General features: G+C 46.2%; 1 protein-coding gene across 1 annotated transcript in view; it reads left to right on the top strand.

Moving 5' to 3' along the window:
* Nucleotides 1-14,288, top strand: part of LOC126263076 (probable cytochrome P450 6a14) — a 58,155-nt gene that overhangs the window by 22,743 nt on the left and 21,124 nt on the right. Inside the window, exons 3-4 of the mRNA XM_049960066.1 lie at nt 296-534; nt 8,717-8,979. Of these exons, the coding sequence (XP_049816023.1) occupies nt 296-534; nt 8,717-8,979 (502 nt within the window). The remainder of the gene's footprint in view (nt 1-295; nt 535-8,716; nt 8,980-14,288) is intronic.

Genomic DNA, 14,288 nt, shown 5'->3' with positions numbered 1-14,288 from the left:
AGAACTTAGAACTACTTAAACCTAACTAACCTAAGGACATCACACACCCCCATGCCCGAGGCAGGATTCGAACCTGCGACCGTAGCAGCTCCGCGGTTCCGGACTGCAGCGCCAGAACCGCACGGCCACCGCGACCGGCCATCAACTGCATAAAATGGGCTTTTAAGGCAACAAAATCTGCGCACTGATCTCTGTTAGTAGGACGTGTCTGGTTAGGAATCACAAGTGTAAGATTTTGCATGAAACCTGTTTATTTGAAATGTGAAGCAAATGTAAGCCCTATTGTTTGTTCCAGGCCAACGTTTCGGCGGAATATACTTCTTTAACCGACCGGGTCTCGTGATAGTGGACCCAGATTTGATCCGTACAATTCTCGTCAAGGACTTCTGGACCTTCCAGGACAGAGGAATAAAGACGAACGAAAATGAACCTCTGACCGGCCACCTTTTTCTACTTGGCGGGAACAAATGGAGGAGACTGCGTGTGAAGCTGACGCCGACGTTCACTTCTGGCAAGATGAAGATGATGTTCCAGGTGAGGCGGCTCTCTCAGTATTATCAACATGCGGCGACCTCTTCGCCTAATTTTGTAGTATGCAGAACTGGCCCTAGACCTGCGGAGCACATTGTGAACTTTCGGCATGTGGCTTATGCTCTGATGTCCTAAGGGCCTGCTTCTGGCTTTAGTGTGTGGGCAGCTACGCGCAAGTAACTCAGAAACATCTCTAAGAATGGATGAGGTTGTGCAGCGGTTTCTGGAGTGCTTTCCGGAGACAGCACTTCCAAGTACCTATTCAGACCACCCAGACTCCGACTTCCAGTGGTTTCCCTAAAACGATTTTCCTTTCAAACCCACAGTTTGATTTATTTGCATCTGGAGCTTGTGTTCCGCTGCGAAGGAGCTCGTCCTCAGACGTTACCATCTTTACCATCTCGGACATCTACAAACGTGTTATATTGAACGAGGCCTTGAAGTTCCACATGAAACCAAGGAATGTGTCTGTTCTCTGAAATGCTGTTTGCTATGTTTTACTATTACTGAAAACGCCCGTAATGTGCTAGTACCTACTCCTGAAGTGTGTGGAATCTAATGATGTAACGGAACTTCCGCCAATTGCGATGGTTGATGGATAGTTTAACGACAAGCAGGTCGTTCTAGACAAAGATTCACTGCGAAATTTCAGATCCACAGGTCATGGAAGTATTCGAATGATGCTTTTGTGGACCCTAAAACTAAGTCAGCAATAACATAACGTTATTATAAATATACTGTTTTGATCTCCAGGTCTGGAAGGCTGTAGGCAAATTAGTGCGAGTTTCCGACAGTGCCCATAACTAGCTTTCTCAAGAGTGTGGAGCACAGACCTACGGATTCTGGATTTCATTCTGGAGAGCTATGGTTGTCTCTGCACGCAGTCAAACCAACTCCAAGCACCAACTCCATCTCAAGCTCCTTATGGGAGTAGGCGGGCTACCGTGACGCAAAATTCTCTTCATTCAAGATGTTTTGTTCTGTTATTCAATTTCATGAGTTAGATTAGATTGTTGTAACTCTGAAATTACTTTGGTTGGTTTCAAAGAGTTTCACAATTCTTGTATCTTTCTTAGAGGTGGGGGAAACCTCTTTAAAATCTCATCTGGGATTGGATAGCTGGTGCTTTCATGTTTCATGTGTGATGTACACTTTTATTCAGCTCTTACTCTATCGCTGATTCGTTGTCTTTTCCTTTCTGTAGAGGAATGCACAGGTTCTTACGCCCTAGCAGGTTGGTGTCATCTGTGAACATCTCTTCACTCCAGTAATCAATGTACTACCGAGGCGTTTGCGGTCCATAATGGTATTACTAGTGTAGGAAGTTAATGTCCACTCTATGGCAACTTATTTTTTCTGTAAATTTTGTGTGCTTTTTGATTTGTAATTCTGTATTGGCCTTCTTGTATCTGTCGCATAGTGGCGAAACGCGCCTCTCTCTATACAGGCGCCATATGCGTGGCTGTTAATGTGTACGGGCTCTGCGTGCTCTGTTGTAGGTTTTATGGATGGTTATGGATTAGCGTTTCCTATGGTACTTCGTTTGTTCTGCAGATTACTTGTTCTGCTTATGGTGTATGTGATGGAATAACGTGCCTCGTCATTCCCAGTTATTTTGCCGTGCCTACAGTCGCTAAAATTTGTACCCTTATAATGAATTCCTTGGAAACTCCTAATGGGGCAAAACATACTTGTTAACCATTTGTTAGAAGCCACTATTTTAGGCCTTTCGTGGAATACAGTTGTAATTAACTGGGCTACCCGTGCTGGGATTCCGTGTTTTACGTGACAGAGACTCGAGTGCTACCAGTACATATTGTCGAACGACCTCGATATGTAAGTCAAGCGATGAGGTGCCGTCACTTGACTTATGGTTGGTGATGAGGATTATGTCGTCAGATGTGGCTTTTTTTCTTTGATAATTTTAATTGATGAAAGGATAAAATTTAAAAATGCAACAAATGATGTAGGCGAAAGGGAATACAAACGTCTAAGAAATTGACAGGAAGTGCAAATTTGCTAAGCAGGAATGGCTACATGAACAATGTAAGGATTTAGAAACATACTTCACAAGGGCAAAGATACATACCGTCTACAGTAAAATTAAAGAGGCCTTTGGGGAATAGAGGAGCACTTGTATAAATATCAGCTCAGATGGTAAACAAGTCCTAAGCAAAGAAGGGAAAGCTGAAAGATCGAAGCAGTTTGTACAGGGTCTTTACAAGGGAAATGAACTTGAAAGCAATGTTAATGAAAGGAAAGTGGACTTACATGAAGATAAGATGAGAGATATTATACTGCGAGAACAATTTGACGAAGCTCTGAAAGACATCAGCCTAAACAAGGCCACGGGAGTAGACGATATTCCCTCACAACTTCTGGAAGAGCCTCCGAAGACAGAGCCATGACAAAACTCATCCATCTGGTGTGCAAGATATGAGAAAGACGAAATACCCTCAGAATTCAAGAAAAATTTAGTAATTCCAATTCCAAATAAATCAGTTGCTGACAGAAGTGAAAATTACTGGACAATCAGTTTATTAATTCATGGTTGTATAATACTAACACGAGTTCTTCATAGAAGTGAAAAAACTTGTAGAAGCAGATCTCAGGGAAGATCAGTTTGGATTACGAAGAAATATAGGAACATGCTAGGCAATACCAACTCTGCGACTTACCTTAGAATATTGCTTAAGGAAAGCATTTGTGTACTTGGAGAAGCCATTTGACAACGTTGCCTGGAATACCGTCTTTGAAATTCTGAAGATAGTAGGGGTAAAATACAAAGTCCAGACGGCAGTTATAAGAGTCGAGGGGCATTAAAGGGAAGCAGTAGTTGAGAAGGGAGTGACACACGGTTGTAGCATATCCCTGATGCTATTCAATATGTACACTGAACAAGTAAAGGAAACCAAAGAAACATTTGGAATAGGAATTAAATTTGAGGGAGAAGACATACAAACTTTCAGGTTTGCTGATGACATTGTAATTCTGTCAGACACTGAAGAGAACTTGGAAGGAGGATATATAATGAACATCTACAAACGTACATCAATGCTAACATAATGTACTCGAATAAAGTTTCTAAGAGAATTAATTAGGAAACGAGACATTTAAAATAGTAGATGAGTTTTGCTATTTGGGCAACAAAATAATTTGATGATGGCTGAAGGGGAGAGGATATAAAATGTAGGCCGGTACGGCAAGTGCTACAGAAGAATGTTGTAATTTAGGTGGGTAGGTCACGTAAGTAATGAGGAGGTACTGAATGGAATTGGGGAGACCAGAAATTAGTGGCCCAGCTTTGTTCAAAAGAAGGGGTCGGTTGATAGGACACATTCTGAGACAGTCAAGGGATCACCTGCTTTGTTGGTGGGAGGTGTGGGTGATAAAAATCGTAGAGGGAGACAAAGAGATGAATACAGTAAGCAGATTCAAAAAGATGTAAGTTGTGGTAGTTATTCGGAGAAGAAGAGGCTCGCACAAGGTAGAGTAGCATGGACAGCTGCATCAAACGAGTCTTCAGACTGAAGACCAGAACAACAATAATAACAAGTTATTTTCGGTTTATATTTGTATGTACTATCTGACTGTTAATTATTTCATTGGTCGATACTGGCTTGCATCACGTACTAACTGTTTTTGTAGTACTGCACGCCAAGGAGTTACGTAGAGCTGAGTGCCGACAAAAAGGGCAACGTGGGCAACAAATTCCTCAGAAGCCACATTCGGCTAAAGAGGGGCTGCGAAAGGGGGGGTGTCATGTTCTGCAGGGGTGGATAGTTACTGTTGTGAGAGAGAGCAGAGCGAGAAGGCGGTAGTTTACAATGCTGGAGGCCAAAGAACCCTTGTACCATGGACAGTGCAGGCGAGAGATTAAACTCTGGTAGCCCGAAAAATATTTCGGAACCTCGTACCTGGATGAAGAGCGCTGGGGGCAGAACATGGAGAAAAGACATCATTCTAGTGTAAGGAATACTTGCTATCACAGGCGATGATCGCAAGCTGACGTCCGAGGAATCTTCTCACGGGAAGTGCCAGAGCACGTTTCCCACTGGAAACCACAGATGCGTATATGATTGGAATTTTTAAAGATGTAGGAGGAGAAACTACCACAAAGTCTTTGGAAAGGAGTATGAGCTTCAGGCGATTGGCTGGCTGATACGTGATCCATGTTGTGGGAGGTAATGTTTTGTAACAGCTGCTTGGATTCGGGGGAGGAGGAGGAGGAGGAGGGGAGATTGGTGTGTAGCGTCCTGTTGACTATTAGGTCATTAGAGATGGAGCACGAGTTCAGATGAGGGAAGGATGGAGAAGGAAAGCGACCATGCGCTTTCGAAAGAACCAGTGCGGCATTTGCCTTAGGCGATGTAGGGAAATCACGAAAAACCTAAATCAGGATGACTGGACACGGGGTTGAACCGTCGTCCTCCCGAATGCGCGTCTATTGTGCTAATCACTACGCTACCCCACACCTCGCCTGACTGCAAACATAGGCTCTGCATGTCCAGGAGGGAGCATGGACACACTTCGCTGCAGGGGTCGCTCGAAGGCACTTCCTCCCACGGTGGACTTAGAGACTTCGCTGGCGAGAGCCACTGAGGAGAATCTGCTGGTCAGATTTGGAGAAATTTTGATTTAGCCACAAATAATGTCTGAAGTCGTTTCTCTGTGAACACAGTTGTTATTTTGTTTTCTCGAGCAACGACTCTTCACCTTTCTGTGGGGTCTGACACACCTTGAAGTGTTTCCTCATGGATGAATACATGAATTTCTGTTCCTGACTAGTCGACAAACAGAAATTTTGACTCGTATTCTGTCTTGTACTGAAGTAATTTCAGCCCTAGGAGGTTGCCGACTGCATATTGCGTCCACAGAGTATTACGGTACGCCGCATTGTCTGCACTGTGGCCAACGCACCAACGGGAAGATCATTGGTGCTGTATAAACGCTAGCAAATGAAGTAAAACCATAACTCTTTGTTTCGTCATTCGTTTTATGTAAGTCCCTAGGTGTAGGCTGTCGATGGCAGGGTCGTTTTAATCATTTACAGGTGTGAGGATTCAGCTGCAGAGACAACATTAGCAAGCCACATATACACACTGTATGTTACAAAAAAAAAAAAAAAAAAAAAAAAAAAAAAAAAAAAAAAAAAACCGTAGGGGTTTACACACTTATGGACAGCAGGTGCCCGCAAGACCGCTACGGTCGCAGGTTCGAATCCTGCCTCGGGCATGGATGTTTGTGATGTCCTTAGGTTAGTTAGGTTTAATTAGTTCTAAGTTCTAGGGGACTAATGACCTCAGAAGTTGAGTCCCATAGTGCTCAGAGCCATTTGAACCATTTTTTGAACAGCAGGTGGAAAAAAGGGGCTGTACTGTGCAGGAATTACCCTTCTAGTGACTGTCCTGCCACCGACAGTTAGAGAAAAGTGTTGCTTACTTGCAACTGTCTACATCTACGTCTACTTCTTCATGGTTACTCTGCAATTCACAATTAAGTGCCTGGTAGAGGGTTCATCGAACCATTTTGATACTGCTTCTCTAGCATTCGACTCTCGAATGGCGCGTGGGAAAAAGGAACACCTAAATCTTTCCTTTCGAGCTCTGATTTCTCTTATTTTATTGTCATCGTCATTTCTCCCTACGTAGGTGGGTGTCAACAAAATATTTTCGCATTCGGAAGAGAAAGTTGGTGATTGAAATTTCGTAAATAGATCTCGCCGCAAAGAAAACCGCTTTTGTTTCAGTGACTGCCACCCCTATTCGCTTATCGTATCAGTGACACTCTCACCCTTATTGCGCGATAAAATGAAACGAGCTGCCCTTCTTTACACTTTTGCGATTTCCTCCGTCAATTCTACCTGGCAAGGATCCCACACCTCGCAGAAATATTCCAGCAGAGGACGCACAAGTGTAATGTAGGCTGTCTCTTTAGTGGGTTTGTCGCATCTACTAAGTGTTCTGCCAACAAAGCGCAGTCTTTGTTTCGCCTTCCCCACAATATTATCTATGTGGTCTTTCCAATTTAAGTTGCTCGTAATTGTAATTCCTAGGTATTTAGTCAAATTGACTGTCCCTAGATTTGTGCGATTTGTAGTATACCCAACATTTATCGGATTTCTTTTAGTAATGGTTCAAATGGCTCTGAGCACTATGGGACTCAACTGCTGAGGCCATTAGTCCCCTAGAACTTAGAACTAGTTAAACCTAACTAACCTAAGGACATCACAAACATCCATGCCCGAGGCAGGATTCGAACCTGCGACCGTAGCGGTCCTGCGGTTCCAGACTGCAGCGCCTTTAACCGCACGGCCACTTTGGCCGGCTTCTTTTAGTATCTATGTGTATGACCTCGCACTTTCTTTAATCAAAGAGTCAAAAGGCACATCACGAACGATGGGAAAAGATAAAGATAAAACAATGTGGAACTCCTCTAGAATGATGATATGAAAACAGCTTGCACTGTTGGGCCAAACCGTTGTAATAACGGATTGGTCGACTTTTAGAACGCAATACATCAGCGATTTTGCGTGGCGTGTTGTGACAAGCCCTCATTAGGTTTCTAGAGGCACGCGGTAACAGACGCCTACACACAGGTCACGCGGTTCCCGTACATAACAGGTCAGTGGTCTGAGGACGCAGATAGTTTACGACACCCCAAATGTATGTCATCAGTTTCAGATCAGGCTAATTTGGAGGACAAGACAACAACGTGAATTCACCATCATGCTCCTCTAACCAGTTCAGTACGATTCTGCCCTTCTTACACAGACAGATATCCTGCTGGAAGATGCCATAGCCATCGGGAAATACACCAGCTATGAAGGGATGCAGGTGGTCCTCACCAATGTTGACATAGTCTACAGCTGTCACGCTGTTTTCGGTTACTGCCGAAAGTTCTACGGAAGCCCAGGTGAATGTCCCATGTAGCATAAAAATGACGTTATCAGGCTGCGATCCATGGCGCCCTTCATGTTTGGTGCAGCTGTTCACTTGGATGGTGGCGTTTCCAATCACGACCCTCAATCTGGTGTAATACGAAACGTGATTCATCTGACCGTGTGATAAGTTTCCATTGAGTCACGTCGCAATATGTAAGATGACGTGTCCACTAAAAACTTAACTGACGATGTGGTTGGCTGAACATGGACAGACGTCGGAGTTGTTTGGATGGTGGCGTTTCCAATCACGACCCTCAATCTGGTGTAATACGAAACGTGATTCATCTGACCGTGTGATAAGTTTCCATTGAGTCACGTCGCAATATGTATGATGACGTGTCCACTAAAAACTTAACTGACGATGTGGTTGGCTGAACATGGACAGACGTCGGAGTTGTTTGATACAGAACCCTGCGTTCAGCAAGTGTTCCAAACAATTTACTTTGTCGCTAGAGATACCAAAGGTCGCCGCCTGCCGTGTTTTGTAGAGAAGGCAAACAGCCGTCATCCACGTTCTGCGATGAGGCTTGGGCGTCCAACGCCTTGTCACCTTCAACCACTTTCCGTGACGGTCACGAGAGAGTAGCTCAATGTGCCGACTAGCCGTTTCCTCGAAGTTCGTTCCCAAGCGGAGGAGGCAAAGCAGTCATCCCTTTGTCAAAGTCTCTTATGTAAGTCGATTTCCCCATTCGCGGCCTTTATCACCACTAGGGTGATTCCTCACTTGTCACTGCCCAGTTTATATACTTTTCTTATTACAACTCAGGGCCACCATGCACCTGTCGGTCTCGTTCTGGAAAGTGGTCATAAGGCTTTGGCTCAATTCGTGTACGTACTCAGCTGTTTCTGCTAATGAAGTCGCAGGTGTCTATGGCACGTTAAACGAGGAGGGTGACAGCAAGTTATGTTTTCGGTAGGGGGAAGGTGGGGAGACAGTAGCGAACTGTAGACCCTCACAACCGAATCGTGGATCCGTGACTGCAGGTAGATCACACCCTGCTGCAGGTGCAACATTAATTCGTGTGTCTTTTGATTTTGTACAGGTGGGTACCACGCGAACCGCGACCAGTCTGATGTCAAGAAAAAATTCAAATGCTCTCCTGTCTGTGCCTGAAATGTCCCATTCACTTCGGTACAGTTGTAAAATGCTGTTTTGCACAGTACTCCAGGTGCGATCGGCCCAACTGTTGGTGACGAAAAGCTTGACATAGTTACTAGAGTGATGCGCTTTCGGCATTGCAGACGCTAGCGGACTGCGGCCGCGAGATGGGGGAGGTGCTGGAGGAGCCCGCGTCCAGAGGGCAGGTGGTCGAGATGCGCGAGCTGAGTGCGCGCTTCGCCACTGACGTCATCGCGTCCGTCGCGTTCGGCGTAGAGGTGAACTGCCAGCGCAACCCGGAGGCGGCGTTCAGGCAGTGGGGCCGCCGCTTCTTCCAGCAAAACTTCCGCAACACGGTCAACTCCGTCCTCACGGCCATCAACCCCAAGCTGCTCACCCTCTTAAGGTAAGCACTGGAGTGCTGCAACGCTCTGTGTTTGAGCGGGTTCGACGCGGCTGCGCCTGCTGAAGGGGAGACCTAGCCATTAGTTGCCGGTCCCACATGAGTGCTTGACCGTCCTACACTCTCTTCATGTCTGTTGTCCGGACTCCGGATATGCGAATTACCGAGCACGACCGCTCTTTGCTGACGTCACGCCTCGCCTCGTCGCACAGTGTTGCACAAATTCAAGGCCATTCTTTCTCTCTCTCTCTCTCTCTGTCCACCCTGCCTCCCCATTCTTTCTTCTCTTTTTCTCCACCCTTCCTCCCTTTTATTTCTTCTCTCTCTCTCTCTCTCTCTCTCTCACTCTCTCTCTCCTTTCTTTCTTCTCTCTGCCTCTCTCCTTCACTCTCCCCCTTCTTTCCATTTTTTTCTCTCTCTCTCCCACTCTCCCTTCCTCCCTTTTCATTCTTCTCTCTCTCTCTCCCTCTCTCTCCACCCTTCCTCCCCTTTGTTTCTTCTCTCTTCCCTCCCTCCCTCTGCCTTCCTCCCCTTTCTTTCTTCTGTCTCTTGTGTCCTTCTCTCTCTCCACTTTCTTCTCCTTTCTTTCTTTTCTCTTTCTCTCTCTCTCTCTCCCCCTCTCTCTCTCTCTCCGTGAATCTCTCCCATTCTCCTTTCCTCCCTTTTATTTCTCTCTCTCTGTGTCTCTCTCTTCCCCCTTCTTTACATTTCATTCTCTTTCTCTCTCTCTCTCTCTCTCTCCCAGTCTTCCTTCCTCCCTTTCCTTTCTTCTCTCTCTCTCTCTCTCTCTATCTATCTCTCCACCCTTCCTCCCCATTCTTTCTTTTCCCTCCCTTTGTCTCTCTCTCCTCCCCCCCCCCTCTCTCTCTCTCTTTTAACATAAATGCAGTGTTTCCAAGAGCACATTGTGGACAGGGCCATCCAACGAGTTCACGATTCTGACGATCTAACGCGCCAAATAGGAAAAAATTTGGCACAGTATTCCTCAGGTGGACGTTAAGCATCTCTATTAATCAATGACATTCGGAACAGCGGCTTGCACAAGTGCCAGAGGTTTGCCAACGCGTTATTGACTTGCCCAATTTATGAAGCTATTTTATTTTACTTTTATTTTAAAATTTATTTCGTAATACTTATAAGCTACAGCTAGAAAGTCAGGAACGATACTATTAATAGGATAGTGTGGTCAATAGTTTCTCGCTAGAATGTAGATGAGAAATAGTTGCATCAACAAATGATCAGTCAAAGCAAAGATGACCATGCGTAGAAAGATGATCCTATAGTAATAGGAAACGACAGGTACTTTATTTCAGTTTCTGTAGTAATGTGTGCCATCCCCAACAACTTTAATCTTGGCACAGTTGAGAGCTCCTTTAATCCATACGGACACAGACTCTGACTCATTTATTTTACAATGATTCCTTGTGCTGAGAACCAGCGGCATAGTAGACATATAATAAGGTGTACCTCTATCTCTGTTATAGACTTCACATACCTGAAATGTCCGATAAGCAATAACTTCTCGACTGTTAAAAGTCTCCAGCCTGGTACATGTCTACTTTAGGACCACGGACTACAGCCATAATAACCCAACCATTACCATGTCCATTAGCGTCTGCGTTCGTAAACGTGAAATTCAATACGCATCCGCAAAAGGCTTCAGTTTCTATAGTAAGTATAGTTACATATCCTGCCGCTGCAACACACTTGATATATATCTTAGATATAATAGTATACTACGCTTATCTGCGATACTTAAGAAGAATAGCTCTGTCGGGTTAAAATTCGCTTCCGGCGGTTGCGTAAGCCGCGCTGCGGTTAGATAAGGAAGTGCTATGCAAGTGACGTTTCTCTTAAGACGGCGTCAGTCGTGGAGCAGCCGCACTGGCAGCAGTATCGACACAGACTAGTGATGCCGCGCTGTTATAGGAGGAGAAGGCGTTCGCGGCTTACTGTATATAAAGCTATTGATAATATTGCTATTAGGACGAAGAATGGAGTAGGGACCCAAGTAATTTTGCATGGCACTCCAGTCTTTTGCGGATGCGTATTGAATTTCAGGCTTACGAACGCAGACGCTAATGGGCATGGTAATGGTTGGTTTACTATGGCCGTAGTCTGTGATCCTAAAATAGACACTGTAGCAGGGCTGGAGACTTTTGTCGATAAATTATTGCCTATCGGACATTTCAGATATGTTAACTCTATAACAGAGATAAAGGTACATCTTATTGTATGTCTACAATGCCATTGGTTCTCAGGACGAGGAATCATCGTAATGTAAGCGAGTCAGAGTATGTGTCCGTACGGCTTAAAGAAGTTCTTAATTGTGCCAAGATTAAAGTTGTTGGTGATGTCACACGTTACTACAGAAACTGAAATGAAGTACCTATCTTTACATTACCTCCGGTGAGATGCAGAAGCATCGACACAGAGCATGCCACGATCGACAGAGAACAGTGTAGTGTACAAACAGATGGGAGTGTAGTGTACAACATGTCTTACTGCATTACTGACAATGTAGAATAAGTGGTAGTTATCGGTCTGTCCAGTGACAACCTGCTTGGAAGTATTACCTTCAATTAAAGAATTCGTCTTCTTCTGCAGCTTTTCAAAATAATGCAACGTGGGGAAGCACTTGTAGCTGTGCTTTATTCTCTTTACTGACTGATTGGAATAGCTAGTGGTTCCTGGAAGCCTGCCATTCATAGTCTTTAATGCAATTTATTGTTTCGTCTTTTCCTCTACCGTTTGCCTCTACTGCAACGGCACTGCATCCAATACATGTGCCAGATTATGCACAACTTTCCCTGCACCTGTGGTGCCGCGCTGTGTTGTAAAGAGATAGCAACGAGGACGTTCCAGCTGGACAGCAAGTTGGCAGTCGACACTGAACTGGGGCGGCCACCCTTTCGGAACAGAGGCATGGACTGGACCGGCACTCACGAAGAGGGTGCGTTTCTTCGTCAGTGCCGTGTTGTATCTGAGGAGCCATGCCAACAGGGCTGCACAAATGTTCTTCTGATAACGACCTTCTCAAAGCATCCTGTTTAATTTACTGATAGCTTACATTCAATTTAGCAGCTGAAATGAAACGACGTTACTGTAAATGAAACACTAAAACTACAGGCTGACAATTACTGAACTAGATGAAAAACTAGTAAATTAGTTTCAAGCTACGGCGTGCACACACATTATTCGAGCTCCTGCCGGCGGAGGTTCGAGTCCTCCCTCCGGTATGGGTATGTGTGTCGTCCTTAGCGTAAGTTAGATTAAATACACTCCTGGAAATGGAAAAAAGAACACATTGACACCGGTGTGTCAGACCCACCATACTTGCTCCGGACACTGCGAGAGGGCTGTACAAGCAATGATCACACGCACGGCACAGCGGACACACCAGGAACCGCGGTGTTGGCCGTCGAATGGCGCTAGCTGCGCAGCATTTGTGCACCGCCGCCGTCAGTGTCAGCCAGTTTGCCGTGGCATACGGAGCTCCATCGCAGTCTTTAACACTGGTAGCATGCCGCGACAGCGTGGACGTGAACCGTATGTGCAGTTGACGGACTTTGAGCGAGGGCGTATAGTGGGCATGCGGGAGGCCGGGTGGACGTACCGCCGAATTGCTCAACACGTGGGGCGTGAGGTCTCCACAGTACATCGATGTTGTCGCCAGTGGTCGGCGGAAGGTGCACGTGCCCGTCGACCTGGGACCGGACCGCAGCGACGCACGGATGCACGCCAAGACCGTAGGATCCTATGCAGTGCCGTAGGGGACCGCACCGCCACTTCCCAGCAAATTAGGGACACTGTTGCTCCTGGGGTATCGGCGAGGACCATTCGCAACCGTCTCCATGAAGCTGGGCTACGGTCCCGCACACCGTTAGGCCGTCTTCCGCTCACGCCCCAACATCGTGCAGCCCGCCTCCAGTGGTGTCGCGACAGGCGTGAATGGAGGGACGAATGGAGACGTGTCGTCTTCAGCGATGAGAGTCGCTTCTGCCTTGGTGCCAATGATGGTCGTATGCGTGTTTGGCGCCGTGGAGGTGAGCGCCACAATCAGGACTGCATACGACCGAGGCACACAGGGCCAACACCCGGCATCATGGTGTGGGGAGCGATCTCCTACACTGGCCGTACACCACTGGTGATCGTCGAGGGGACACTGAATAGTGCACGGTACATCCAAACCGTCATCGAACCCATCGTTCTACCATTCCTAGACCGGCAAGGGAACTTGCTGTTCCAACAGGACAATGCACGTCCGCATGTATCCCGTGCCACCCAACGTGCTCTAGAAGGTGTAAGTCAACTACCCTGGCCAGCAAGATCTCCGGATCTGTCCCCCATTGAGCATGTTTGGGACTGGATGAAGCGTCGTCTCACGCGGTCTGCACGTCCAGCACGAACGCTGGTCCAACTGAGGCGCCAGGTGGAAATGGCATGGCAAGCCGTTCCACAGGACTACATCCAGCATCTCTACGATCGTCTCCATGGGAGAATAGCAGCCTGCATTGCTGCGAAAGGTGGATATACACTGTACTAGTGCCGACATTGTGCATGCTCTGTTGCCTGTGTCTATGTGCCTGTGGTTCTGTCAGTGTGATCATGTGATGTATCTGACCCCAGGAATGTGTCAGTAAAGTTTCCCCTTCCTGGGACAATGAATTCACGGTGTTCTTATTTCAATTTCCAGGAGTGTAGTTTGTAAGCTTAGGGACCGATGACCTCAGCAGTTGGTCTTATAAGACCTTACCACCAATTTCCAAATTTTACACTTTATTCGACATGTAAACGTCACTACAGATATTCGGATGTAGGTTATGACATGTTCGATATGGCTGCCATCATTAGCGATGATATGGCACAGACGAATAGCGAAATTCTGATGACCCGCTGAAGTTTCGGAACATCGATGCTGTCGATGACCTCTTGCATTTTCAACTCGGTATTCATTTTGGGGTTATTGCTGTACATCTTGTCTTTAATATAACCCCACAAAAAGTAGTTCACATCCGGAGAATATGGCGGCCAATCGAGGCCCAAGCCAGTGGCCTCTGAATACCCCAGAGCCAGAATGCTGTCCCCATAGTGCTCCTCCAGGATATCAAACACTCTCCTGCTTCGATTTGGTCCAGCTCCACATTTTGTCGAAATCAGAGTCACTTTGGACAATGAGGATGAAATCCGTCTTCCTGAACCTTCAAGTACCGTTCGGTACTCACCGTGCCATCAAGGAATATTACACCAATTATTCCGTGACTGGACATTGCACACCACACAGCCAACCGTTAAGAGTGAAGAGACTTCTC

This window comes from Schistocerca nitens, chromosome 6 (assembly GCF_023898315.1).
Source record: "Schistocerca nitens isolate TAMUIC-IGC-003100 chromosome 6, iqSchNite1.1, whole genome shotgun sequence".
NCBI lineage: Eukaryota > Metazoa > Arthropoda > Insecta > Orthoptera > Acrididae > Schistocerca > Schistocerca nitens.
This window is presented reverse-complemented; position numbering and strand designations above follow the sequence as displayed.